General features: G+C 44.7%; 1 protein-coding gene and 1 non-coding gene across 2 annotated transcripts in view; both read left to right on the top strand.

Moving 5' to 3' along the window:
- LOC113409451 (dynein heavy chain 6, axonemal-like) overlaps positions 1–25,774 on the top strand; it is a 184,948-nt gene that overhangs the window by 126,133 nt on the left and 33,041 nt on the right. The window contains exons 57-65 of the mRNA XM_026663373.1: positions 2,906–3,086; positions 5,329–5,508; positions 6,282–6,515; positions 7,034–7,169; positions 8,281–8,387; positions 13,731–13,921; positions 14,612–14,772; positions 16,944–17,032; positions 23,330–23,476. Of these exons, the coding sequence (XP_026519158.1) occupies positions 2,906–3,086; positions 5,329–5,508; positions 6,282–6,515; positions 7,034–7,169; positions 8,281–8,387; positions 13,731–13,921; positions 14,612–14,772; positions 16,944–17,032; positions 23,330–23,476 (1,426 nt within the window). The remainder of the gene's footprint in view (positions 1–2,905; positions 3,087–5,328; positions 5,509–6,281; positions 6,516–7,033; positions 7,170–8,280; positions 8,388–13,730; positions 13,922–14,611; positions 14,773–16,943; positions 17,033–23,329; positions 23,477–25,774) is intronic.
- LOC113409459 lies at positions 3,489–3,591 on the top strand. Its single transcript, XR_003370538.1, has one exon. It is a non-coding gene; the product is annotated as a U6 spliceosomal RNA (small nuclear RNA).

The raw sequence follows: 25,774 nt of genomic DNA, 5'->3' as shown, positions 1-25,774 counted from the left end.
ATTTGGTGGCCAAGACGTCTTCACAGTCAGCACTGGATGTAGCAGATATTCCATGCAGATATGTGGCTTCAGCTATGATGATGAGGATGGCCTCATGGCTACAGATCTCTGGCCTAGCTCCTGAAGCTCCACAGACCATAAAGGACTTACCATTTGATGGTCAGTTTTTGTTTTTGAGAGAACTGATGAAACTTGACATTCTTTTAAGGACTCTTGAGCTACTTTACAGTCTTCTGGGGGTTTCTAGCTACACCACAAAGGGATGTCATTTTGTAGGTCAGCAATAACACTAGCAATGTCGCGCTGAGTGATACATTCACCAGTCATCCTACTCTGCTAGGCTGCAAGACTTCCCCAGAAAAGGACATCATAGAGGAGAAGATCTTCTGAATCTAGTTTTAGCCAACCAGCCTATCCTCCTCCATCTTCAGGGAGGCAGCCTGTTTGATTTTGTGATCAAGAGCAGCATACAAGTTGTGGATCTCCCACATCTCTTCATCTGCTTCCTGAGCTGCTGACTCAGCACCATGGTCAGGTTGTTCATCCAGTGCTGAGCAGTCTACACCTCACGGCATAGATAGTACATGGCTAGATGCGTAGGTAGGGCAATGCTTGGAAGCAGTTCAGAGGATCCTGCTTAATAGTAGAAAACTATCTACTTATTTGGTTTGGTCAAGATCTAAGGGAATTCAATCCATGTCAGCTTGTGTTCAGGACATTTTGGACAGCCTGTTATATTTGAAGTCCTTGGGTCTAGGTCTTAGCTCACTGAGAGTTCATTTGGTGGCAATCTCAGCATTCCATCCTCTGATCCAAGGAAAGTCGATTTTCTCAAACTCCATGGTAGTGAGATTGCTGAAAGATATTGTCCACTTGTTTCCACTTGTGAAGGAAATGGTCCCATTCTGGGACATTAATACTATGCTGTTGTCTCTCCTCTTGTGGCTATAACATCCATAATAAGAGTCGGCGAATTACAAGCCTTAATGGAAGAACCTCCATATAATCAATTCTTCAGAGACAAAGTTTCCTTAAGACCATAGCCAAAGATTTTGTCCATGGTGGTTTCAGTTTTACCTTAACCAAGTTATTTACTTGCCTATATTCTTTCCGAAGCCACACTCAAATGCAAATGAGCAGCATATCCAGATGTGAGGCTGTGCTTGACGTTCTATTTGGAAAGAACTAAACTATTTCATTCAACACCTTGACTTTTTGTCAAACGAAAGCTCAGCTGGTCTCCACACAGAGGATGTCCAGGTGGGTAACTTACGGGCTCACTCAATGAGAGCCCAACAGACATCTATCTCATTTCTCAGCGATGTTTCAGTATTGTACGTTTGCAGGGCTGCTACATGGTCTTCCATGAATATTTTTATCAAATATTGTGCTATTACCATGACATCTAGGTCAGATGCAAGCTTTGGGATGGCAGTTCTGCAGTCACTGTTTAAGTAGACGCTGAGTCCCATGTCTTACAAATACTGCTTGTGAGTCACCTGAGTGGAATACACGTCTGTAACCACTTGAAGAAGGAAAGATGGTTTCTGACCTGCATTGTACCTGTTGTTCTTTGAGATGTGGGTGAAGACGTATATTGCACCACGTACCCTCCATTCCCACTGCTTCGGAGTCTCCAGCCTTGGATTTGAGTGCGAAGGAACTGAGCCCAGTCGGGGTAGTGCTGCTGTTAGATAGCCTGGGCAGGGGCTACTTGGGTCAGAAGGTGCCAGTACAGGTACTGCCCATACAGGTACTGCTAAGCAAAGTTCTCTGGCTTCAGTGCGCTGGGCACGCACACACCTGAGTGGAATACATATTTTCACGCACATCTCGAAGAACAACAATAACAATACAGGTAAGTAACCGTCTTGTTTGGGTGGATGGGGTCAGATGTATTTTGCTGTTCTGAATAACTGACTAACAATTATGTTTAAAATAACTATTACTATTTGATATTCTATCAGTTATATCTAGTTTCTTTACATATAGCTGTAAGTAAATGCATTTTTAAATTATAAAGAGTGATTTACATAAATATTTATCTTGCGGGTGTATCTATAAAGCCCCATTTCATCACATATCTTAAGCCTGTGCTTAACTGTAAGCATGTGAGTACAGTAATTCCTTTAAAGACTATGGAGTTACTTGTGCACTTAGATTTAAGCACGTGTTTAAGTGCTTTGCTGGTTCTGGGCCTCAATTTCTGTTCTGTTCAGATGCTTAAACAGTGCCTATCACCTTGTACCAATAATTACCTTACAGAACAAGCCAAGATTACAACAGTTTACCATGTTCTTAAAGTAGGAAGTACCTGTGGTGACCCTGCGGTCACACTTAGCAAGTAGTGACTTTTTAATATCTTCTGCAGTATTTTCCTATATAGTCAGTTAAAGAAGGTTATTGATCTTACACCTCAGCTAGGCAGTAACTTTCTGTTCCCCTGGGAACCTCATGGAGCTGCATGTTCCACGCCAGAGGGCCAAATCCCCTAACTTCCACTGCTGGACTTAGGGTGGGAGGGAAGCTTCTGCTCCCTCCCTGATCCTCAGCTTGGCCAGGAGCTGGATGGCCCTGATGTAATTTAGAGTAGCCTAAGAACTGCTGTAAGTTACGTTGGCTCCTTTGACTTGGACTGCCAGAGGATATTACACTCTGGTTTCACTCCTAGACTGCTTAGCAACATCCCCTGTGCCACGTGGGGATTCTCCCTATGTTAGGGGAATCCATAATTGCTCTGCATTCCCATTATGCCACTGGAGAAGCACAGAAGGGATGGAGTGAGGGGCCAGGAGTGTTTGGGAAAATTTGTTGGAATGAACTGGATCACTAAACAAAAAAGCAGTGAGGACAAGAGAGAACAGGTGATAAAGCTATTAACCAGAACTTCAAACTTCTTTTCTAGTGATGTTGTGCGACTGGAGAAACCTGAGCTTGAGGAACAAAGAACCCAGCTCATTGTGAGAATCAATGCTGATAAAAATCAGTTGAAAGCTATTGAAGACAAAATTCTAAAAATGTTGTTTACTTCTGAGGGAAACATCCTAGACAAAGAAGAACTCATCAACACACTCCAGGAATCAAAGGCAGGAGACTCACTTTTACAATACCTTGTTTTAATTAAAAATAAGTGATATATCTACGGCTGTATGAAATGTTACACAGGGAAAGAATTCTCAGATTTATGTTTCTCCTTTATACATTGACTTTTACACATCCACAGTTCTAAAATAATAGGCCAAGCTTTCAAAACCCAGACCCATGTAATGCAGTTAGTCTGACTTAGGGGTCATGTGTCCCAATATAAAACCATTTTAAAAATCTAAATGAATTATATCCAGTAGTTTCCTATCTGTTGTTTTCGTTAATATTTTAATATTGTAGATTAGCATTTTAATATTGTAGGTTAGCTAGGCAATATTTAACTCTACAAAATTCTTGCTTGTTTGTTACTATCATAAAAATATTCTGCTAATGTTGTTGCCATTGTGCTTCGGCAGCACATATACTAAAATTGGAACGATACAGAGAAGATTAGCATGGCCCCTGTGCGAGGATGACATGCAAATTCGTAAAGCGTTCCATATTGGGGGTGGGGAAGGGATAGCTCAGTGGTTTGAGCATTGGCCTGCTAAACCCAGGGTTGTGAGTTCAATCCTTGAGGGGGCCATTTAGGGATCTGGGGCAAAAATCTGTCTGGGGATTGTTCCTGCTTTGAGCAGGGGGTTGGACTAGATGACCTCCTGAGGTCCCTTCCACCCCTGATATTCTATGATTAAAAAGTCAGAATTTGGTAATAGTTACCACACTGTGTATGAGATACCACAATAGTAGTAATACCTCACAATCTCCCCTTACACTTACAATAGGGAATAGCTGTTAACTGTGTGGAATCTGTTGGCAAATGCTAACTTTACTGGTTGTCACTCTAAGTATATTTGGCTCAAGATTTTTTCTTTATGAAAAAATAGTTTTCTTCTTTAAAGAATTCATGTGCGATAATTATGTAGCAGTTTCACTTTGCTTATCAAGGCTAGGTTCAGCTACACTTGTTCATATTGAATTGTATCTTACTCCACAAGTAATCCCACTGAAGTAAATGGGACTCTGCCTAATTGCTCCCCAATGTGAATAAGGACTATGCAGTCTTACCAAATGGGACTGTTTGCAAAGTAAGATTCTACTCAGTGTGAAAGCTGCAGTAAAGATCTAGCTGTGAATTGTAGAATTCCTTAGGTTGGCCTCGTTCTTAATGGACAAATGTCTGCTTTACAAAAACCACAGTCCCAGTTGGTCAAAGCTGGCCCTCTAGTTGGTGGTCTCAGCCACATATTGAACACGCCACGAAGAATGAACTACCATTTCACTCCGAAAGATGGTCCTTTCGAGTCAGGCCTGAGACACACCAGATGGGTAGTGTGGGGAAGCTCGCACTACTGTTACCCTTGTAGTATCAGTACAGTGCATAATTTGGGTTAGGAAAAATGTAACCTATCATTCTAAACTCTTTCTGGCTGATTTTGGCCCATAACATTCACATTCTCAAAAGTGTAATAAATTAAACTAAAAGCCGGAAAATCAGACCCATCTGTTATACATTTATTTGCATGTAGAGTTTTGGAATAGTCATCTACATTTAGGGGCAGCGCTTCAGATGGGGTAAATTGGCATAGCTTCATTGAGGCTTAGGAGCCGGCCCATAATTTCCAGCAGAGTGTAGGCCATCATTCTAGAATGATGTTAAGCAAACCTCTTTTTCCCATTCTCTCCAGCTCTCCAGCACTGAGGCTGATAAGTTGCTTGCTTTGTGTATGGTTATATTCTTCAATTAATTATTTGGTAAACATTCTAAATATATTTTCCTCTTTCTTTTTTTCCCTTGTCATAATTTTTCATGATCTTCTGGGATACTGCCTCTGCTAAAAACCTACCAGTTATTCTTGGGGGTGTAAACTGGTGTTGTTGACTAATGACACTGTCAATATAAGTTACAAAATGCAGCGTAATACATTGATTTGCATAAATGCTTAACATTTCATTTTAAATTATCAAAGGAACTAATATTCTCTTCTAAAAGTATCCAATAGTTAAGACATAACCAAACCTGGATCTTGAGTTTCTGGTTTGTGACAGATAAAAGTTCTCTGTAGTTCTTGGAATAGAAGAATGCCTCCCTCAGCATGAGATGGCGCTTACATGTCTTTGGCGAGTGATGCATAAAATTACACCAGTGCCACCAACATCAAATGAGGAGCTTGCTCCTTGTGCTCCGAGCTTTCTCTCTCATGAAATGTTTTCTAAAATGCTATTAAAACTTGTTTCTTTTAGGTTACATCTGGTGCCATTAAAACAAGGCTAAAAGAAGCAGAATCTACTGAAGAGAAGATAAACACTGCTCGTGAAAAATACCGCCCTGTTGCTACTCGAGGGTCTGTCATGTACTTTGTAATTGCAAGTCTGTCAGAGATTGATCCCATGTATCAGTTTTCCTTAAAATATTTTAAGCAGGTTAGTTTCATTTTTCTTTGAAGTAAATAGCATTTAGTATATGAATACAAATAGTTATATATAACAGGCAGCAAAATTTAAGCCTTTAAGAAGTGTTTTTTCATTACACCAAAAAAGAATTCATTCTGTTTCTAATTTTAGATACATTTGGAAAATTAGTAATGTTATAAAACTTCCAAATATGATTCTAAGTACTGTTTCCAAATTTAGACATACATTTAGGTGTCTAGAGATAAGTTGTCTGATTTTCAAAATTGCAGAACACCCAGAGACTCTACTAAAGTCAAGAAATTTAACATGATGGTCGACACCTCTTAAAATCACTGCTGTTTAGGTGCCTGAATTTAAATAACCGAGTTTTATATTTAATGTAAGCGATTTTTCCAGCGTCTCACAAGAAGTCTGCACCCTGAAGAGTACCTGTCTCTTCAAAGTTAGCTTATTTTTCTAGTTCAATGGTTCTGAAATTTTGTAAGCCACAACCATCATATTAAAGTGAGTTTATTTTCTCATCTTATCTTCTTACTGTTCTCTTAATATTACTTCTTGAAAATTCCATGCACTATAGTGGTTGCAGAAAAAAATGGGAATCATTACTGAGAGGTTGGGAGGAGACATGCTCCGCGTATGAGAGGATCTCTCACTTAAGAAGTATTGTATAATATGACATAGTTTGAGAATCATTGTTCTAGTCCAGTGAATTAATCTAGAAGTGTGCTGTTATTAACAATTAGAAATAAGCTCATCAAAACTGTTTGGTTTTTTTCTTGCAGTTATTTAATACAACTATTGAGACTTCTGAAAAGAATAATAATTTGCAGCAGCGCCTGGCAATACTGCTTAGCCAGACTCTCTATGCAACTTATACCAATGTTTCCCGCGGCCTTTTTGAACAACACAAACTCATCTACAGCTTCATGCTGTGCATTGAGATCATGCGGCAGAGAGAAGAACTTACCGATACAGAATGGAACTTTTTCCTCCGGGGCTCTGCTGGCTTAGATAAGGTGCACTTGGAGTAGATTGATGATAAACAAAATAGTAAATGATCATATATTTTTGGTTTTGCAAAGCAGTTTGTAGATATTGAAAGGAGGTTGGTGTCTACATTTGTCTTTACAATAGTGACTTTGGTGACTTCTAATTATGATTTTCCATCATGTGATATGATACATTTTGAGGCATGAAACATTTGAACAGTTATTTTAGATATTTGTTACTTATTGGTTACAGTCAAAGAAAGCATCATTATTCAGGACAGCATTTAAACATATACTTAATTTTAAGCATGTCAATGGGACTTAAACACATACTTAAAGCTGAGCATGTGCTTAAGTGACGTTCTGAATAAGAATGAATTTAAGATCATGCTTAAATGCTTTTCTGAATTGGGGCCACTATTAATAAACTTGTTTCTTGTGCAACTTTCACATTTTGACTATTAAAAATAGTCATATATTTGTTGAGCTTTTATTTACCACCTTCTTCTTTCATATTTTCACTGATCCTTTCATCTTTCCAACAGCAACGCCCTGCTAAGCCCGATGTTCCATGGCTCGAAGACACCACATGGTTTATGTGTTGTGACTTAGAGGAAACACTCCCGTGTTTTCAAGGAATTCAGAATGACATACTGTCCACACACATTTTCATTAAATTAGGTAACATGATAAATAAGAAAGTGGATTGGAAAAGCCATTTTGCTTCTACCAAACCTGTGCTTCAAGGAGGGTTTTCTACACTGATTCTACTTATATTTTATCAAACCTATTTTTGAACAGCTTCAGAAACAGTAACTCAGCCACTGCAGCAAGCAGTTTATTCAAAGCCTTAAGACATTTATGTGTACTTTTCCATTTTCCCTTTGACATGACGACTCCTTTTCCTGTTACTCTCATTTACACTCTCTGCTGGGGGACTTGGCAGCGATCTTCTTTCAACAGGCTGGAGCTCCCCACATTGGAAGAGTGGGGACAGCAGCAGGGGAGGCCCCCTATCTCTGCCCCACAAGGGGCAGTAGGGGTCCTCCTGACTACTTGGGAGAAGCAGGGCGACAGTATGATCCCTTCTCTCAGAACCAACAGTGCCCCCCTCTTTCTCCCAGTGATGCAGAGGTAATAGCCAGGAGGCCCCCCAGTAGTCTACCCCAATAGCCGAAATGTATCTGCTTTATTGGAAGAGTGGGCTGGGCCTGCTGCACTACTCTCCTTCCACACACACAATCTTCTGCAGCAGTGATGTTGACCCAGCCCCCCAAATCCGTGATACTGCAGGAAAAACCTGATTAAGATGAATGGGGCAGCTTACCCCTCTCAGTGCTATTGTTTTAGGCTCTCTGCAAGCTCTGGCAGACATCTCAGTTACGCTTGGGTCACCTTTTCAGGCTTTTCTTTGAAACCATGAGAGATAGAAAGCCACTTACAAAAAATTGAAGCTCAGATTCTGCCATAATTATGTGACAGCAGGAGCCTATCATGCCTATGCCTTAATCCAACATTGTCTGTCCCCAAAATAGAATCCTACAGCTGGTCACACAGTCACCGTGATTGCATGCAAAGAGCCAGTTAGACCTTTAACTCATGTACAAAAGAGAGCCTTTGCCTTTTTGAAAATGTGCTCTTACATATCATCGTACCATTGTGAACGGTTTGTGCTTGGCAAATTCTAAATTTAAGACACTGCTAATGACAATGTCATTTGTAGGGTGCCTTGAAATTCGTGTCAACCCAGAAACGTCGGAAACATATGATTCTGAACCCGCCCCTTCTGCAGAGCAAACTGAAGAAGAAAAAAAGGAAGGCACAATGCAAGCTTCCTGGGACACAAGACTGAGCATGTTTCAGAAATTAATTATTGTGAAAAGCTTTATGGAAGAAAAGGTAAAATCCAATTGCACAGAAATTTACATCCACACCAAAGCTACAAGCATTTGCTAAATTGTGTCATTTGGATGTTGGCTTGAAGAGGGGATAATGCAGAGATGGACCTTCCCAATGGAAGCTTGGATCTGTATGGAGAAGAGGGCTAGACTGGTCTACCCCTTCCCTAGCTTCTTTGGGACTGTGTGAATCTGCCGCAAGAGCGATGTCTGTACTCTTCCAAGTAGAGGGACTGAGATTTGTGACTGGCCCATGGGTGGCAGGATGGAGAGGGTCCTTGTACCAGTCACAATCTCTCCCTTTGTAATTAATTTCTATTTACTAGGGGTCTGCTGCAAAGTCTGTGAATTTAAGAGTGCAGTGGGAAGTTTGACTTCACAGGGGCTACTCACATGCCTCTGTGGACCATGGCCAGTTCTAGTTTGCCAATTCTTATGATCTTATCCAAACTTTTTGGATGTTGAATCAAACTTTTTGAAATGCCCCTAGTACTAACTGAGGCATGTTTGAGTTAACAGAATGCAGTGAATGTTTTCTGTTTTATGGGTTTCGGGAGGTGGTTGCTTGAAGGGATCGTAATGATTTTGAACTTGGAAGATTGATGATTTTCACCACTGATTAATTAGTCTTTGTTATTTGTATTTGCCCCAGTGAGGACTGGGCCTGATGGTACTGTACAAAGACATACAAAGGCCTGGTCTACACTACGAGTTTAGGTCGACTTTAGCCGCGTTAAATCGAATTAAGCCTGGACACGTTCACACGACGAAGCCCTTTCTTTCGACTTAAAGGGCCCTTTAAACCAGTTTCTTTACTCCACCTCCGATGAGGGGATTAGCGATAAAATCGGCCTTAGGGGGTCGGAATTGGGGTAGTGTGGACGGAATTTGACGTTATTGGCCTCCGGGAGCTATCCCACAGTGCTCCATTGTGACCGCTCTGGACAGCACTCTCAACTCAGATGCACTGGCCAGGTAGACAGGAAAAGCCCTGCGAACGTTTGAATTTCATTTCCTGTTTGCTCAGCGTGGAGAGCACAGGTGACCACGCAGAGCTCATCAGCACAGGTAACCATGATGGAGTCCCAGGATCGCAAAAGAGCTCCAGCATGGACAGAACGGGAGGTACGGGATCTGCTCGCCATATGGGGAGACGAATCACTGCTGGCTGAACTCCGAAGCAGTAAACAAAATGGCAAAATATTAGAAAAGGTCTCCAAGGCCATAAAGGACAGAGGCCATAACAGGGACGCACAGCAGTGCCGCGTGAAAATTAAGGAGCTAAGGCAAGCCTACCACAAAGCCAGAGAAGCAAACGGAAGGTCCGGGGCAGAGCCGCAAACATGCCGCTTCTACGCGGAGCTGCATGCCATTCTAGGGGGTGCAGCCACCACTACCCCAACCGTGTGCTATGACTCCCTCACTGGAGAAACACACAGGGAAGCGGGTTCGGGGTACGAGGAAGATGAGGATGGAGAAAATGTAGATAGCTCACAGCCGCAAGGAAGCGGAGAAACCGGTTTCCCCAACAGCCAGGATATGTTTATCACCCTGGACCTGGAACCAGTAACCCCCGAACTCACCCAAGGCGTGCTCCCAGACCCTGAGGGCACACAGGGGACCTCTGGTGAGTGTACCTTTGTAAATATTACACATGGTTTAAAAGCAAGCGTGTTTAATGATTAATTTGCCCTGGCAATCGCGGCCAGTACAGCTACTGGAAAAGTCTGTTAACGTGTATGGGGATGGAGCGGAAATCCTCCAGGGACATCTCCAGAAAACTCTCCTGGATGTACTCCCAAAGCCTTTGCAAAAGGTTTCTGGGGAGGGCTGCCTTATCCCGTCCGCCATGGTAGGACACTTTACCACGCCAGGCCAGTAGCACGTAGTCTGGAATCATTGCATAACAAAGCATGGCAGCGTATGGTCCCGGTGTTTGCTGGCATGCAGACAACATCCATTCCTTATCACTCTTTGTTATCCTCAGGAGAGTGATGTGTAATGTGAACAGCAAAATTTAACGTGAAAGAGTGTACCCATTGTTCTCTAAAATGTGTCTTTTTTAACCACCTCTCCCTTCTCCTCCACCAGCTGCAAATGTTTCTCCTTCACAGAGGCTAGTGAAGATTAGAAAGAGAAAACGTAGGACGCGTGATAACATGTTCACAGAGCTACAGATGTCCTCCCACGCTGACAGAGCACAGCAGAATGCGTGGAGGCAGTCAATGACTGATTACAGAAAAGCACAATATGAACGAGAGGAGAGGTGGTGTGCTGAATCGCGGGATGAACAGAGCAAGTTGCGGGCTGAAGATGATAGGTGGCGTCAGCTTGCAGACAGAAGGCAAGAGTCGATGCTCCGGCTGCTGGAGCATCAAACTGATATGCTCCAGTGTATGGTTGAGCTGCAGGAAAGGCAGCAGGAGCAGAGACTGCCGCTACAGCCCCTGTATAACCAACAGCCCTCCTCCCCAAGTTCCATAGCCTCCTCACCCAGACACCCAAGAACACGGTGGGGGGGCCTCCGGCCACCCAGTCACTCCACCCCAGATGATTGCCCTAGCATCAGAAGGCTGGCCTTTAATAAGAGTTAAAGTTTTAAACTGCAGTGTGTCCTTTTCCTTCCCTCCTCCCCCACCCATCCCGGGCTACCTTTGCAATTATCCCCCTAGTTGTGTGATGAATTAATAAAGAATGCATGAATGTGAAGTAACAATGACTTTATTGCCTCTGCAAGCGGTGCTCGAAGGGGGAAGAGGAGGGTGGGGTGGTTGGCTTACAGGGAAGTAGAGTGAACCGGGTGGGGAGGGGGCGGAGGGTTCATCAAGGAGAAACAAACAGAAGTTTCACACCGTAGCCTGGCCAGTCACAAAACTCATTTTCAAAGCTTCTCTGATGCGCACCGCGCCATGCTGTGCTCCTCTAACCGCCCTGGTGTCTGGCTGCGCGTAATCAGCGGCCAGGCGATTTGCCTCAACCTCCCACCCCGCCATAAATGTCTCCCCCTTACTCTCACAGATATTGTGGAGTGCACAGCAAGCAGCAATAACAATGGGGATATTCTTTTCGCTAAGGTCTGAGCGAGTCAGTAAGCTGCGCCAGCGCGCCTTTAAACGTCCAAATGCACATTCCACCACCATTCGGCACTTGCTCAGCCTGTAGTTGAACAGGTCCTGACTCCTGTCCAGGCTGCCTGTGTACGGCTTCATGAGCCATGGCATTAAGGGGTAGGCTGGGTCCCCAAGGATCACGATAGGCATTTCAACATCCCCAACGGTTATTTTCTGGTCCAGGAAGAAAGTCCCTTCCTCCAGCTTTAGAAACAGACCAGAGTGCCTGAAGATGCGAGCATCATGTACCTTTCCCGGCCATCCCACGTTGATGTTGGTGAAACGTCCCTTGTGATCCACCAGGGCTTGCAGCAGCATTGAAAAGTACCCCTTGCGGTTTATGTACTCGGTGGCTTGGTGCTCCGGTGCCAAGATAGGGATATGGGTTCCGTCTATGGCCCCACCACAGTTTGGGAATCCCATTGCAGCAAAGCCATCCACTATGGCCTGCACGTTTCCCAGAGTCACTACCCTTGATATCACCAGGTCTTTCATTGCCCTGGCAACTTGGATCACAGCAGCCCCCACAGTAGATTTGCCCACTGCAAATTGATTCCCAACTGACCGGTAGCTGTCTGGCGTTGCAAGCTTCCACAGGGCTATCGCCACTCGCTTCTCAACTGTGAGGGCTGCTCTCATCCTGGTATTCTGGCGCTTCAGGGCAGGGGAAAGCAAGTCACAAAGTTCCATGAAAGTGCCCTTACGCATGCGAAAGTTTCGCAGCCACTGGGAATCGTCCCACACCTGCAGCACGATGCGGTCCCACCAGTCTGTGCTTGTTTCCCGGGCCCACAATCGGCGTTCCACGGCATGAACCTGCCCCAGTAACACCATGATTTCCACATTGCTGGGGCCTGTGCCTTGTGAGAGGTCTATGTCCATGTCAATTTCCTCATCACTCTCATCGCCGCGCTGCAATCGCCTCCTCGGCTGGTCCTGGTTTTGCTTTGGCATGTTCTGGCTCTGCATATACTCCAGGACAATGCCCGTGCTGTTCATAGTGCTCATAATTGCCGCGGTGATCTGAGTGGGCTCCATGATCCCAGTGCTAGCTATGGCGTCTGGTCTGAAAAAAGGCGCGAAACTAGTATCTGACGGACCGAGGGAGGGAGGGAGGGGCGAGTGACGACATGGCGTACAGGTACAGGGAATTAAAATCAACAAAGGTGGCTGTGCATCAGGGAGAAACACAAACAACTGTCACACAGAATGGCCCCCCCCAAAGATTGAACTCAAAACCCTGGGTTTAGCAGGCCGTTGATTTGATGGAGGGAGGGGGAAGCAAATGAATACAGAACAAATCTATTTTTTACATCTTAAGACGACGGTGCAGCATGACTGATAGCCCTCGGCATCTTCTGCGTGCTTGGCAGCAAATACTGGGCGCTTGGCAGTTAGTGTACTAAGACTGATAGCCACATTTTTCCTGTATGATGACGATGGCCTTCAGGCCTATTGCACGATCTGCTGCTCAGGGAAGACTCTGCTAATGTGCGATGATCCAACTTGTAATAGGACGGTTACCAGTCGTAATACACCATCTACTGCCAAAAGGCAAGGGGCTGGTGCAATGCAGCCCTACGGCTGCCAGCCCCACGGCTGCCAGCACCCAGATCGCCGATGAAGGCTACCAGTCATGCTGCACCGTCTACCGCCAAAAGGCAGTTAGCTGCTGCTGCTGTGTAGCAATGCAGTCCCACGTCTGCCGGCACCCAGATGACATATGGTGACGGTGAGCTGAGCTGAGTGGGCTCCATGCTTGCCGTGATATGTTGTCTGCACAGGTAACCCAGGTAAAAAGGCACGAATCTATTGTCTGCCGTTGCTCTGACGGAGGGGGAGGGGCCTGACGACATGTACCCAGAACCCCCCGCGACACTGTTTTGCATCATTCGGGCATTGGGATCTCAACCCAGAATTCCAATGGGCGGCGGAGACTGCGGGAACTGTGGGATAGCTACCCATAGTGCAATGCTCCGGAAGTCGACGCTAGCCTCGGTACTGTGGACGCGGTCCGCCGACTAGAGCACTTAAAGCATTTTATGTGGGGACACACACAATCAGCTGTATACAACCGATTTCTATAAAACCGGCTTCTATTAATTCGACCTAATTTCGTAGTGTAGACATACCCAAAGATAGAGTCCTGGCCTGGAAGGGTTATACAGTCGAATGTAAATGCTGTTCTCTGGGCCTCTTTCTGTTTGTAAATTGGTATGTTTTCATATCTTCAGGTGGTCTCTGCACTTACTGAGTTTGTAATAGAGAACCTTGGAAAACAATTCATAGAGAATCCCCCAGTTGACTTGGGAACTCTTTATCAAGACATGTCCTCTTCAACGCCTCTGGTGTTTATCCTAAGCACAGGCTCTGACCCCATGGGAGCTTTCCAGAGGTTCGCAAAAGAGCGAGGATATTCAGAACGGTACAAAGAACATAGTTTTATTAGACATGGTATTCAGCTGGGATGTTCAAAGGACCCCAAGGAATTTAAGGAAACTGGGTATCGGGTATCAAAGAACCCTAAGGATTTTAAGGGAACCTGGGTACCTAATTCCTCTAGTCTTCTTTGAAAATTCCACCCTCTTATGCTTGTACATTTATTCCATTGAGTTATCCTGTAACATGTACTGTCTGTGGGTGAAATGCTGGCCCCACTGACTTTTACCATTGACTTTAGTGGGGTCAGGATTTCACCCTCTCTATACATTAATGTATGTTAAAATATATTATTTTAGTTCTCCTCCAAACTATATACTATAGCAATGCTTCAGAGATCTCTATATTCCTAATAATAGCCAAAGCTGTCGAATCAGACTCCTAAAACCATATTGGGCACCTAAATTACATTGGTACAGTTTTCAGAGATTATGAGCACTTTCAGCTCCCACAGACTTCAGTGGATTTGTAGGTGCCCAGCACCTCTGAAAATTAGGCCACTTTTATTTGGGGTCTAAATATGTATTGAGGAGCCTAAATTTCAGCACCCAAGTTAGGAAATTTTGGCCATTATCTTTAAAAGCTACAAATCTTAAAAAAACCTACCATTTCAAAAGTCACTATATGTTCAAATATTTGCATCATGAACGTTGACAAAATTTTCTCTCCGTTTCAGAGTACGGTCAATTTCACTAGGGCAAGGGCAAGGACCTATTGCAGAAAAGCTGATAAAGGATGCAATGAAAACAGGAAATTGGGTTTTTCTGCAAAACTGTCATCTAGCAGTTTCATGGATGTTAGCTATGGAGGAGCTTATAAAAAGCTTTACCGAGCCAAGTATGTAATTTTCCTTCTACAATACAATATGCTTCCCTGAAGGTAGTGCCAAATCAGAAGTGTGCTTTTCCACTTTTTGCTTGTCTTGCCGATGAGAAGGGAAAGAGCCAAAGAAAAGGTCGTCTGCAGGATTAAGAAATTGCTCATCCTGTTAGAGAGTATTACCCTTATTCTATGCGCTGTAGTGCTCATTTGTTTATTAATTTCATTTGCTTGTTTATAGGCTTTCACTATTGTATCTGTTCACCTCACATATTTTAAAGAATATATTCACATTAATGAAATTATCCTCACAATGCCAACAGCCTGTAAGGGTACGTCTATACTTACCCGCTGGTTCGGCGGCAAGCAATCGATCTTCTGGGATCGATTTATCGCGTCTTGTCTAGACGTGATAAATCGATCCCGGAAGTGCTCGCCATCGACGCCGGTAATCCTGCTCCGCGAGAGGAGTAGGCGGAGTCAACGGGGGAGCCTGCCTGCCGCATGTGGACCCGCGGTAAGTACCTTTAAGTTCGAACTAAGATACTTCGACTTCAGCTACATTATTCACGTAGCTGAAGTTGCGTATCTTAGTTCGAACTGGGGGCTTAGTGTGGACCAGCCCTAAGACAGGGAAATATTATCCCTATCCACAGATTGGGAACGGAAGCACAGAAATATTTACATATGATTCATCACAATCCTCAGCGATCTACTCCACCCAACACACCAAAGTACTTTGCCAAATGTCCACTACTAATGGTGTTTGGAAGCGGGTAGTTTGGTAAAAGGATACATGCAGACAGGAAGGCTGTGGCGGGGCAGAGTTCAAGTTGTGGTCTGTTGTAGTGACCAGGTGTGTGCTTGTAGGTGACTACCTGTCTGTTACTTGGTCCTGCTAGTGAAGGCAGGGGGCTGGACTCGATGACCTTTCAGGGTCCCTTCCAGCTCTATGAGATAGCTATATCTCCATATATTAGTATATTATTAGTTGGCTTACACTGTCATTTCCTTGCTTTTAGTGGTTTTGTTCCATGTATGTAATGTCGGCCGCAACTTTAACTGCTTCACAGTGAAGTTTTTTGTACATTATAAAAATTAAGGTCCGGGTTGCTTCAGCCAACTCCCATGGGAAAACTCCAGCCACTAACCAGAGTCCCTTTTTCCTTGCTAGGCCTTCTCCAACTACATTCACAGACTCACAGGGAGCTGAACTCTTCTCTCTTTGAGAGCTTCCTTCTCCCCAGCCTCCTCAAGTCCTCTGAAAACCAATCCTTCTATAGCAGCAGCTGGTCTGCTTTTTCCCTCTCCTTGGCTCCCTATTAATCCTTTCTCTACCGTCATCATGCACAGTTTGTTTATACTCCTTCACTGTCCTTATAAGTTAATGCTTAGCCAAGCTGTGCATATTGGGGTTGATTTTGAGGCCATAAAGACCATTTAGAAATTCAGCTCCCATTGAAGGTCAGTGGAAGTTGGCCACCTGATTTCTTTAGACTCCTTTGACAATTCCAGCCATTTAGTTCTTTTCCGATTTCTTTATATGTCAGCACTTCCATCCCCTTAATTATTGTGTTGCTTTTCTCTGTACCCCATTCAGTTTTTCTGTAGCTTTCTATTACTTAGGTGCCTAGAACGGAACACAGCATTCCAGCTGTGGCAGCAATATAGACACGTACCAAGGAAGTGTTATTTATGACATGATACTTCTGCATATATAGCTCAAAATTACATTAGCATTTCCTGCTGCCATATCCCATTGCAATCTCATATCTAGCTGTCTGCTATCATCCCTCAATCTCTTTCAGCATTATTGCTTTTCAGGTTTTTCTTTCTGAAGTAATATCTGTATTTCTTATTATTTTTCTCCATATGCATTTTCGTCTCGCTTTATCTCCTGACTCCCCTGTAGTCCCTACTGTCCAAGCTTTCCATGTTCCTTTTTACTATCTGTTTATGTTCACTGGTGTTTGAAACGCTTCCCAAATTATCCCCTGTAATTTAAATATAATGCTGTTTACTCCCTCTTCCAGATCATAAATGAACATTAGGTAGGATATGTAGTTCCAGTACTCCAGTCATTGGAAAGCTAGATCTCATGGCAAATTGCTTAAGATTTGTGTATGAATGTTAACAAGTAAATTCTTTCACAGGAGTGTAGTGACTGTACTCATTCTTTTGGTTTTCAGATGTTTCTATTCAGGAGAGCTTTCGACTCTATTTAAGTTCCATGCCTAGTGAAACCTTTCCTGTCACTGTCCTTCAGAACTCTGTCAAGGTAATATATCTGGAAATACCCCTAAGCAAAATGAACAATGCAAGGACGAAATAAATTGTTTACGGAGTATCTCAAATCAAATGTCTAATCTGTAGTTTCTAATTAATCAAAATCCAAAAAGCATATTATACAAGTTGGAATGTTTGTATCTTTTGCTCTTATATTTAGGATGGTCAGACACGTCATTTTCTTTGAAAACACTAAATGGGATCAGCTGACAATCAGCAATCCAACCAGTGTAAACTCAAGGTTTTTATTATTTAAGGTGTCCAAAGTTCTGACGAGCCAAACTGAGTCCAAAATCCATAGTCTCTTCTCCACTGTGGCACCTGTAAATACAACATATTCAGCAACCACCACCAAAACCACGCCATCAGAGGGAGTGTGATATTTCAAGAGAATGCAGAATGAAACAGGAAAGGACCCACCTCTGCCCTGCAGAGCTCTTTATAGACAATTTTGATCCTGCATGCACCAATTCTGTTGCCAAGTGGCTGCAACTTTATCAGCTCTTGTAACTAAGTCCTGGGTCCTCACCCCAATTTTGTGGTTCAATTGGTCTCTGGTTTCCATCTCAATCTGTCCATTAACCCGCCGGTATATTATTCAGCTTCATTGGCATCCAGGGAAGTCATGCTCCATGCCTTAGACATCCAGAGGGCCTGAAGTTATCATCTATATAGGGCCATATATATCTCCAAGTCCGTCAAACTTTTTGTGGCGTATGGGGAATAAGGCCTGGGTTCAGTCCATTGCAGCTTACAGGCTGTCCAAATGGATCAGAGTATGTATACATGATTTTATGACCTGACAGGTGTTCAGACACCTGAAGATATCAGAGCATACTCAACTAGGTCCAGAACAACTTCTAAAGCATCTTTTTGCACTGTCTTCACCATCAAAATATACAAGGCTTCTCCTTGGCGTTCTAAATATACTTTGCACAGCATTACTCCCTCAACTCGATCTCTAGAACAAATTTGGTGATAATTTTTATCTCCTCTGACCACCTTCTAAACAATTACTGCTGCTGGCTAATCTGCCAAGGGAGGGGATCTATCTATTCTTCTTCAAGTGCTTGCTCATGTCCATTCCATGTTAGACGTGTGTGCTCGCCACATGCACCAGTGCCGAAGTTTTTCCCTCAGTGGTATCTGTAGGGGACCGGCTCTGGCGCCCTCTGGAGTGGCGCGCATATGCCGCGGTATAAGGTGCACCGCTGCCCCTCCTCACCCCCCCTACCCCCCCGTTCCTTCTCACTGCCAGTGACGGTGCTGGAAAATACCTTTGCTTCGGCAAACTTTTTCTTCTCTAGAACTGTTCATTGCGAACTTTCTTTTGTAAATAGTTATAACAATTAGTGTTAGTTCCCTTAGTGTGTTTTAGTTAGTTTATAGTTATTCCAGAAGGGACTTAGGCTCGGGACGGGGCCTGCTCCGGTCCCCGGGCTTTAAGAACTGCGACCGCTGTAGGAAGCCTAAGCCGGTCAGTGACCTCCACACCAGTTGTTTAAGGTGTTTGGGGGAATCTCACGTCAGCGACAGGTCTCGTATCTGCAGGAACTTTAAGCCTTGCACTAAGAAAGAGTGGGACTTCCGACTTAAAGCACTCCTTATGGAGTCGGCGCTGGAGCAGGCAAGATCGGACTCCGTGGCTTTGGTGCAGAGCGCCCTGCTGGTGCCGCTGTCAGACAGGCGAAATTTCACTTCCACATCTTGTCCCTCCTGGTGCCGCCCACACCGGTGACGGCAGCTCCCAAATCAAGGGGTCAGCCTGTCTTTGGACCATTCCTTTGGTCCCTGTCAGTGCAGCTCCACTTGCCACCTCAGGGAGCGTCCTGCCAGTGCTTGCCCACACAGAGCCACTGCGCCGTGGACATAGGGCTGCCTACCATTTGGAGCCGTCGGTGCCAGTCTCCAGATTCTGGTCCTCGCTCTGCGGGGTTTTCGGTAGTATGGCATAGACCTATTGAGGCACGCTCAACCCCACGACCCCGGTACTGGGAGCGTCGTAGCCACTCCCCTTCAGTTAGACGCCACTCCAGCAAAAGCCTCCGTCGGGACTCTCGGTACCTGTCACGGGCCGACTGACATAGGTTGTCATACCAGTGTCGACGCTCAACATCACAACATCGATCACACTCTTGCTTCCGCTCCATGGATCAGTACCTGTCAGGAAGCGTTCGGCATAGACCGCCGGGGTACCATTGCAGATCCGTTGGACACTGGTCACCGGGATCTCGGTGCGGTGCGTGGTCGCCCGCGTACAGATCCCACTCAGAGCATGGCGGTGGACACTGCTGGGACTGAGACACCTGGTCAGCCTCTGTACAGTCCCGGTATCCAGAGCAGGGCCCTTCATCCCAGGGTTTGGAGTCGGACTAAGAGCCCCTGCAGGCAGGTCAAGGTCCTCCATTGGCGGCACCGGTCCTTCCGGTGGCACCCACAGGACTATCGTAGCCTCGGGGTCAATGGCCCATGCCATGGCACCCTTGGAACCCGTGGGGGTTCCCGCAGCCGTCCCAAGGGCATCAGTCGGTGTTAGGAGTCTCCAAAAAGCCCTCTGCCATGGTCTCCCGCCCATCTGAGATGGAGGCCCTGGTGCTTGGGGGAAGAAGGTCCTGCCGAGCAGGTCACAGAGGTGGTGGCACCTGCTGCAGCCACATCCTCTTCCTCATCCCCTGATGAGGCCATCATGAGGCCCCCACCTGTGGTCCCCTGGATGATGCCAAAGCTCATCAGGAGCTTTTGAGGAGAGTAGCCTCAAACTTGGGGCTAGAAACTGAGGAGCTGGAGGAGCTCTCTGACACCTTTAACGTCCTCAGCTCAGCAGCCCCCACTAGAGTCGTGCTGCCAATTCATGAGGGGGTGGCCAAAATTACCAAAGCCCTCTGGCAGACCCCCTCATTGCTACCCCCCATTTCCAAGCGGGAGGAGCGCAAGTACTATGTGCCCACAAGAGGGTATGAGTACTTCTATACCCACCCTGCCCCGAACTCGTTAGTAGTGCCTGCAGTCAACGAGCGGGAAAGGCAGGGACAACCAGGGTGAAGAAGCTGGACTCTTTGGGGAGAAAGGTTTCTTTGTCATCAAGCCTACAGCTGAGGGTAGCGAACCATCAGGCCCTCTTGGGCTGTTATGATTTTAATGTTTCCCAGAGGACCCCAGGAAAGAGTTCCAGGCCATCCTGGAAGAGGGGCAGGGAGTGGTGAGAGCGGCCCTGCAGGCAGCTTCAGACGCAGCTGATTCTGCAGCGCGGACCATGGTCTCGGCCATAGTAATGAGGAGGGTGGCGTGGCTGCAGTCCACTCCTCGGGCTTGTCGACTGAGGTCCAACAGTCCCTCCGGGACCTCCCATTCGATGGCCAGGCCCTGTTTGCAGAGAAAACAGACGATAAGCTGCACAGGCTAAAGGACTCGCGCACCACACTCAAGACCCTGGGCCTGTACCCTCCGGGGCAGCAAAGAAAGCGACTTAAGCCACGGCCTCCCCATGAGTAGCGCAGCCAGCCTAGTCAGGAGCCTTACCATAAGAAGGGCAAGGGTTACAAGTGCTGTCAGGGCCAGCAGCCATCTACCTCGACACAGGCTGGTGCTTCCCGCTCCCAGCAGGGGTCAAAGCGGGCGTTTTGAGGGTGTGCCCAAGGGCGACATTCCAGCCACTGTCCTGGATCCTGCTCCCCTCCATTTTTCCAGCTGCCTTTCTTTTTTCCTGCCAGCCTGGGCGTCTATAACTTCGGACCGTTGGGTCCTCAAAACTGTGGCACAGGGCTATGCCCTCCAATTTGTTTCAAACCCCCCATCCCACCCTCCCTCACCACCCCTCTCCAGGGACCCCTCTCATGAGAGTCTACTGCACCAGGAGGTACAGGGCCTGCTGCAGGCAGGGGCTGTGGAAGAAGTCCCCCTAGACCTCAGGGGCAAGGGGTTCTACTCCCGTTACTTTCTGATCCCAAAGTCCAAAGGGGGCCTAAGCCCCATCCTGGACCTGCGACTCCTCAACAAGTTTCTCAAGAGGTTGAAGTTCCTCATGGTCTTCCTGCCCTCCATCCCCTCCCTGGATCCAGGAGACTGGTATGCCACCCTCGACTTGAGGAACGTGTACTTTCATATAGCAATCTTTCAAGGACACAGTCGCTTCCTCCGCTTCATGGTGGGATCCGCATACTAACAGTTCGCAGTGCTCCCCTTCGGCCTGGCAATGGCACCGAGGGTGTTCACAAAGTGCATGTCGGTGGTGGCGGCTCACCTCAGGCATCGAGGACCTTCTCTCGCAAGACCACGGTCGCCTCTTGCACCCCAACCTCACCTCCCTCCACCTCACGTGAATGCTGCATGGTTGAACCCGGAGGAGTAAGCCTTCTCCAGGGAGGTGCAGCAGGTCTTTTGGGGAAGTAGAAAACCCACCACTAGAGCAACTTGCCTGGCGAAGTGGACAAGGTTGTCCCACTGGTTCTCCCCGACGTGCTCTTCTCTGCAGTCAATCTTGGAATACCTGCTCTTCCTGAAGAATCAGGGTCTGGCCCTCTCTTCTATCAAGGTTCATCTAGCTGCCATCTCGGCTTTTCATCCACTGATCCAGGGTAGATCGGTGTTCTCGCACGAGATGTCCATCAGGTTCCTGAAAGGCCTCAAAAGGCTCTTCCCTCCCATTAGGGATCCTGTCCCACAATGGGACCGCAATCTGGTTCTCTCCAGACTCACGGGTCTGCTCTTTGAACCCTTGGGCCCTTGTTCCCTTTCCCACCTATTGTGGAAGGTTGCCTTCCTTGTGGCAGTGACGTAGGCTAGGCGAGTGTGGGAGATTAAAGCCCTAACCTTGGAACCACCATATACGGTCTTCTACAAAGATAAGGTACAGTTGCAACCCATCTGGCCGTCCTGACAGAGGTGGTGTCTTCCTTCCATATCAACCAGGACATCTTCCTCCCCATGTTCTGTCTTAAGCTGCACAAGACCAATGAGAGGCGGCGGCACTCCCTGGACGTCCGACATGCCTTGGCGTTTTACCTGGAGCATACCAAGCCCTTTCGCAGGTCGACACAGCTTTTCATCACAACAGCGAACAGGATGAAGGGCCTTCTGGGGTCCTCTCAGAGGATTTCCAACTGGATCACTTCCTGCATCTGAACCTGTTATGAGTTGGCGCAGGTCCAACCGCCGCCTCTGGTGAAGGACCACTTGACAAGAGCACAAGTGTCCTCGACGGGACATTTGCAGAGCTGCGACGCGGTCTTCGGTTCACACGTTCACAGAACACTATGCCATCACACAGCAGGCCAGAGATGACTCGGGGTTCAGCACAGCTATGTTACCAGCTACACGTCCGTGAACTCCTACCCGCTTCCGTTGGTACTGCTTGGGGTCACCTAACATGGAATGGACATGAGCAAGCACTCGAAGAAGAAAAGACAGTTACCCTTTTCCATAACTGGTGTACTTCGAGATGTGTTGCTAATGTCCATTCCATGTCCCGCCCTCCTTCCCCACTGTTGGAGTTCTGGCAAGAACTCCTTCCCTTTGATAAAACTTTAGGAATGTTCTCCCTTCCCCAGTGGAACATACATTAAGAAAAAACAGAAAAAATCAGAAAGGTCCCCCACTCTCACCTTTGTTGAAGCCAACACATTGATTCTATCATACTCTGGTCCATTTGATTCTGTTCTATATAGGTTCTTATATTATATTCATCACCATAGTATCTGAGCACTTTCCAGTAGTTCTGTAAGTAATCTTCATCTAATCCAGACACTCAAGACTGACACTAGCTCCTTACAAATGTAGCCTGGGACAAGAGCAAATGGAATAACCTAGCATGAACTCTGATGTCCCTCCTGATCTTTGTAACCCTAATCCATTTAATCAAGATACTGACTACTGCTGGCTGGACAGTCTTTCTGCCCAGTAAGACAGCCATCTGCTAAACTAAGATCTGGAAGCTGGAAGCTGTTGTCCAAATAAAGCAGTTAAATTGCAGTAGTGTGTACTCCGCATAGTGAGAGCGCTTACTTTAATCACCCTTCTTGCTATGTTTATTTATTTATTCTAATTTGTGCCTGCACATTTTTTCCAATATCTTTCTGCTCCAAATTTCCTTATTTTCATAACATATCTTTTCATTTCCATATATTTTCTAGAGTAAATAATCAATGTTCATTTGGTTAAAATCTAAAGCTTAATGTAGAAAATACAATTTACATACAGATAGCCATTCAAGTGATAACTTGACAGCTCTGCATAAAAAAATGGAGAGCAGACTTCTGTATAGAACAAGAACTGGTTATTTTTCCCAATTCAGGTAACCAATGAGCCTCCAAAAGGACTTCGTGCAAACATCAGGCGAGCATTCACAGAGATGACGACTACGTTTTTTGAAGACAATATCCTTGGCATAAATTGGAGGAAAATGATTTTTGGCATTTGCTTCTTCCATGCTATCGTTCAGGTATACCTGATTATATTAGTTCAGCTAGCAGAGGTACTGAGATGCCATTACAAAATTAGTTCAAGAAGTCTGTTATATTCAGAATATGTCTGATGTAATCATAACTGTAATAGCAGTATTTTGTGCAAACCTTATTTAGCCATTAATTTCCAGAAACTAGAACTGGTAAGTTATATTACTAATTAGGGCTGTCAATTAATCAAAGTTAACTCACACGATTAACTCAAAAAAAAAATTAATCGCAATTAAAAAAATTAATCGTGATTAATTGCACTTATAACAATAGAATACCAATCAAAATTTATTAAATATTTTGGATGTTTTTCTACATTTTCAATATGAATTTCAATTACAACACAGAATTCAAAGTGCACAGTGCTCACTTTATATTATTATTTTTTATTACAAATATATGCACTGTAGAAATGATAAAAGAAATATTATTTTTCAGTTCACCTCATACAAGTACTGTACTGCAATCTCTTTATCGTGAAATTGTAACTTACAAATGCAGATTATTTTTCGTTACATAATGGCACTCAAAAACAAAACAGAATAAAACTTTAGAGCCTACAAGTCCACTCAGTCCTACTTCTTATTTTGCCAGTCACTAAGACAAACAAGTTTGTTTACATTGACGGGAGATATTGCTGCCTGCTTCTTATTTACAATGTCACCTGAAAGTGAGAACAGGCATTCGCATGGCATTTTGTAGCTGGTCTTGCAAAGTATTTACATGCCAGATATGCTAAACATTCGTATGTCCCTTCATTCTTCGGCCACCATTCCAGAGGGCATGCTTCCATGCTGATGATACTCATTAAAAAAATAATGCATCAATTAAATTTGTGACTGTCCTCCTTGGGGGAGAATTGTATGTCTCCTGCTCTGTTTTACCTGCATTCTGCCATATATTTCATGTCATAGCAGTCTCAGATGATGACCCAGCACATGTTTGTTTTAAGAACACTTTCACAGCAGATTTGACAAAATGCAAAGAAGGTACCAATGTGAGATTTCTAAAAATAGCTACAGCACTTGACCCAAGGTTTAAGAATCTGAAGAGCCATCCAAATCTGAGAGGGACGAGGTGTGGAGCATGCTTTTAGAAATCTTAAAAGAGCAACACTCTGATGCGGAAACTACAGAACCCAAACCACCAAAAAAGAAAATAAACCTTCTGCTGGTGGCATCTGACTCAGATGATGAAAATGAACATGCACCAGTCCGCACTGTTTTGGATTGTTATCGAGCATAACCCGTCATCAGCATGGATGCATGTCCTCTGGAATGGTGGTTGAAGCATGAAGGGGCATATGAATCTTTAGCGCATCTGGCACGTAAATATATTGCAACGCCAGCTACAACAGTGCTATGCGAACGCCTGTTCTCACTTTCAGGTGACATTGCAAACAAGAAACAGGCAGCATTATCTCCTGCAAATTGTAACCAACCTTGTTTGTCTGAGTGATTGGCTGACCAAGAAGTAGGACTGCTTGGACTTGTAGGTTCTAAAGTTTTACACTGTTTTATTTTTGAATGCAGGTTTTTTTTACATAATTCTACATTTGTAAGTTCAGCTTTTATGATAAAGAGTTTATACTACAGTACTTGTATGAAGTGAATTGAAAAATAATTTTTTGTTTTGTTTTTTACAGTGCAAATATTTGTAATAAAAAATAAATACAAAGTGAGCACTGTACAACTTTGTATTCTGTGTTGTATTTGAAATTAATATATTTGAAAATGTAGTAAACATCCAAAAATATTTAAAATAAATGGTATTCTATTGTTGTTTAACAGCATGATTAATCGCGCGATTAATTGCAATTAATTTTTTTAATCGCTTGACAGCCCTATTACTAATGCAAAGCATCTCTTATCAGCTAAGCTAATTATAATTTAAAAGGAAAGGTCCAAACATTTCATTTAAGTGAAACTGTAGTTCCTCTTTACTGTGTTAGCAAACAATTCATCAGAAGAATTCTGCATGTTTTTAATTAAATGAACTCATAGACTACAGGAGGACACATGGCGGTAAGAGGAAGGAAATGTGCTGCTTTAATTATTCTGTTTTCATCCTGGTTGTTGAACGACTACACAATACTTTATTTAAATAGGCAGAGAACCAGTCCTCACTCAGTTTTCAATCAGTCACTACTTGAGCAAATTTCCATTAAAGTCAATAGACTTTTTCTTGAGAAAGGACTGAGTAAGGACTTCAGGGTTTGTCCTATAATGATAGGAATTTCTGATTGGATTAAACTAATAACTGAAACATTAGATTACTTTATCGTT

Source organism: Terrapene carolina, unplaced genomic scaffold (assembly GCF_002925995.2).
Source record: "Terrapene carolina triunguis isolate 2854851 unplaced genomic scaffold, T_m_triunguis-2.0 Scaffold33392, whole genome shotgun sequence".
In the NCBI taxonomy this organism is placed as follows: domain Eukaryota; kingdom Metazoa; phylum Chordata; order Testudines; family Emydidae; genus Terrapene; species Terrapene triunguis.
This window is presented reverse-complemented; position numbering and strand designations above follow the sequence as displayed.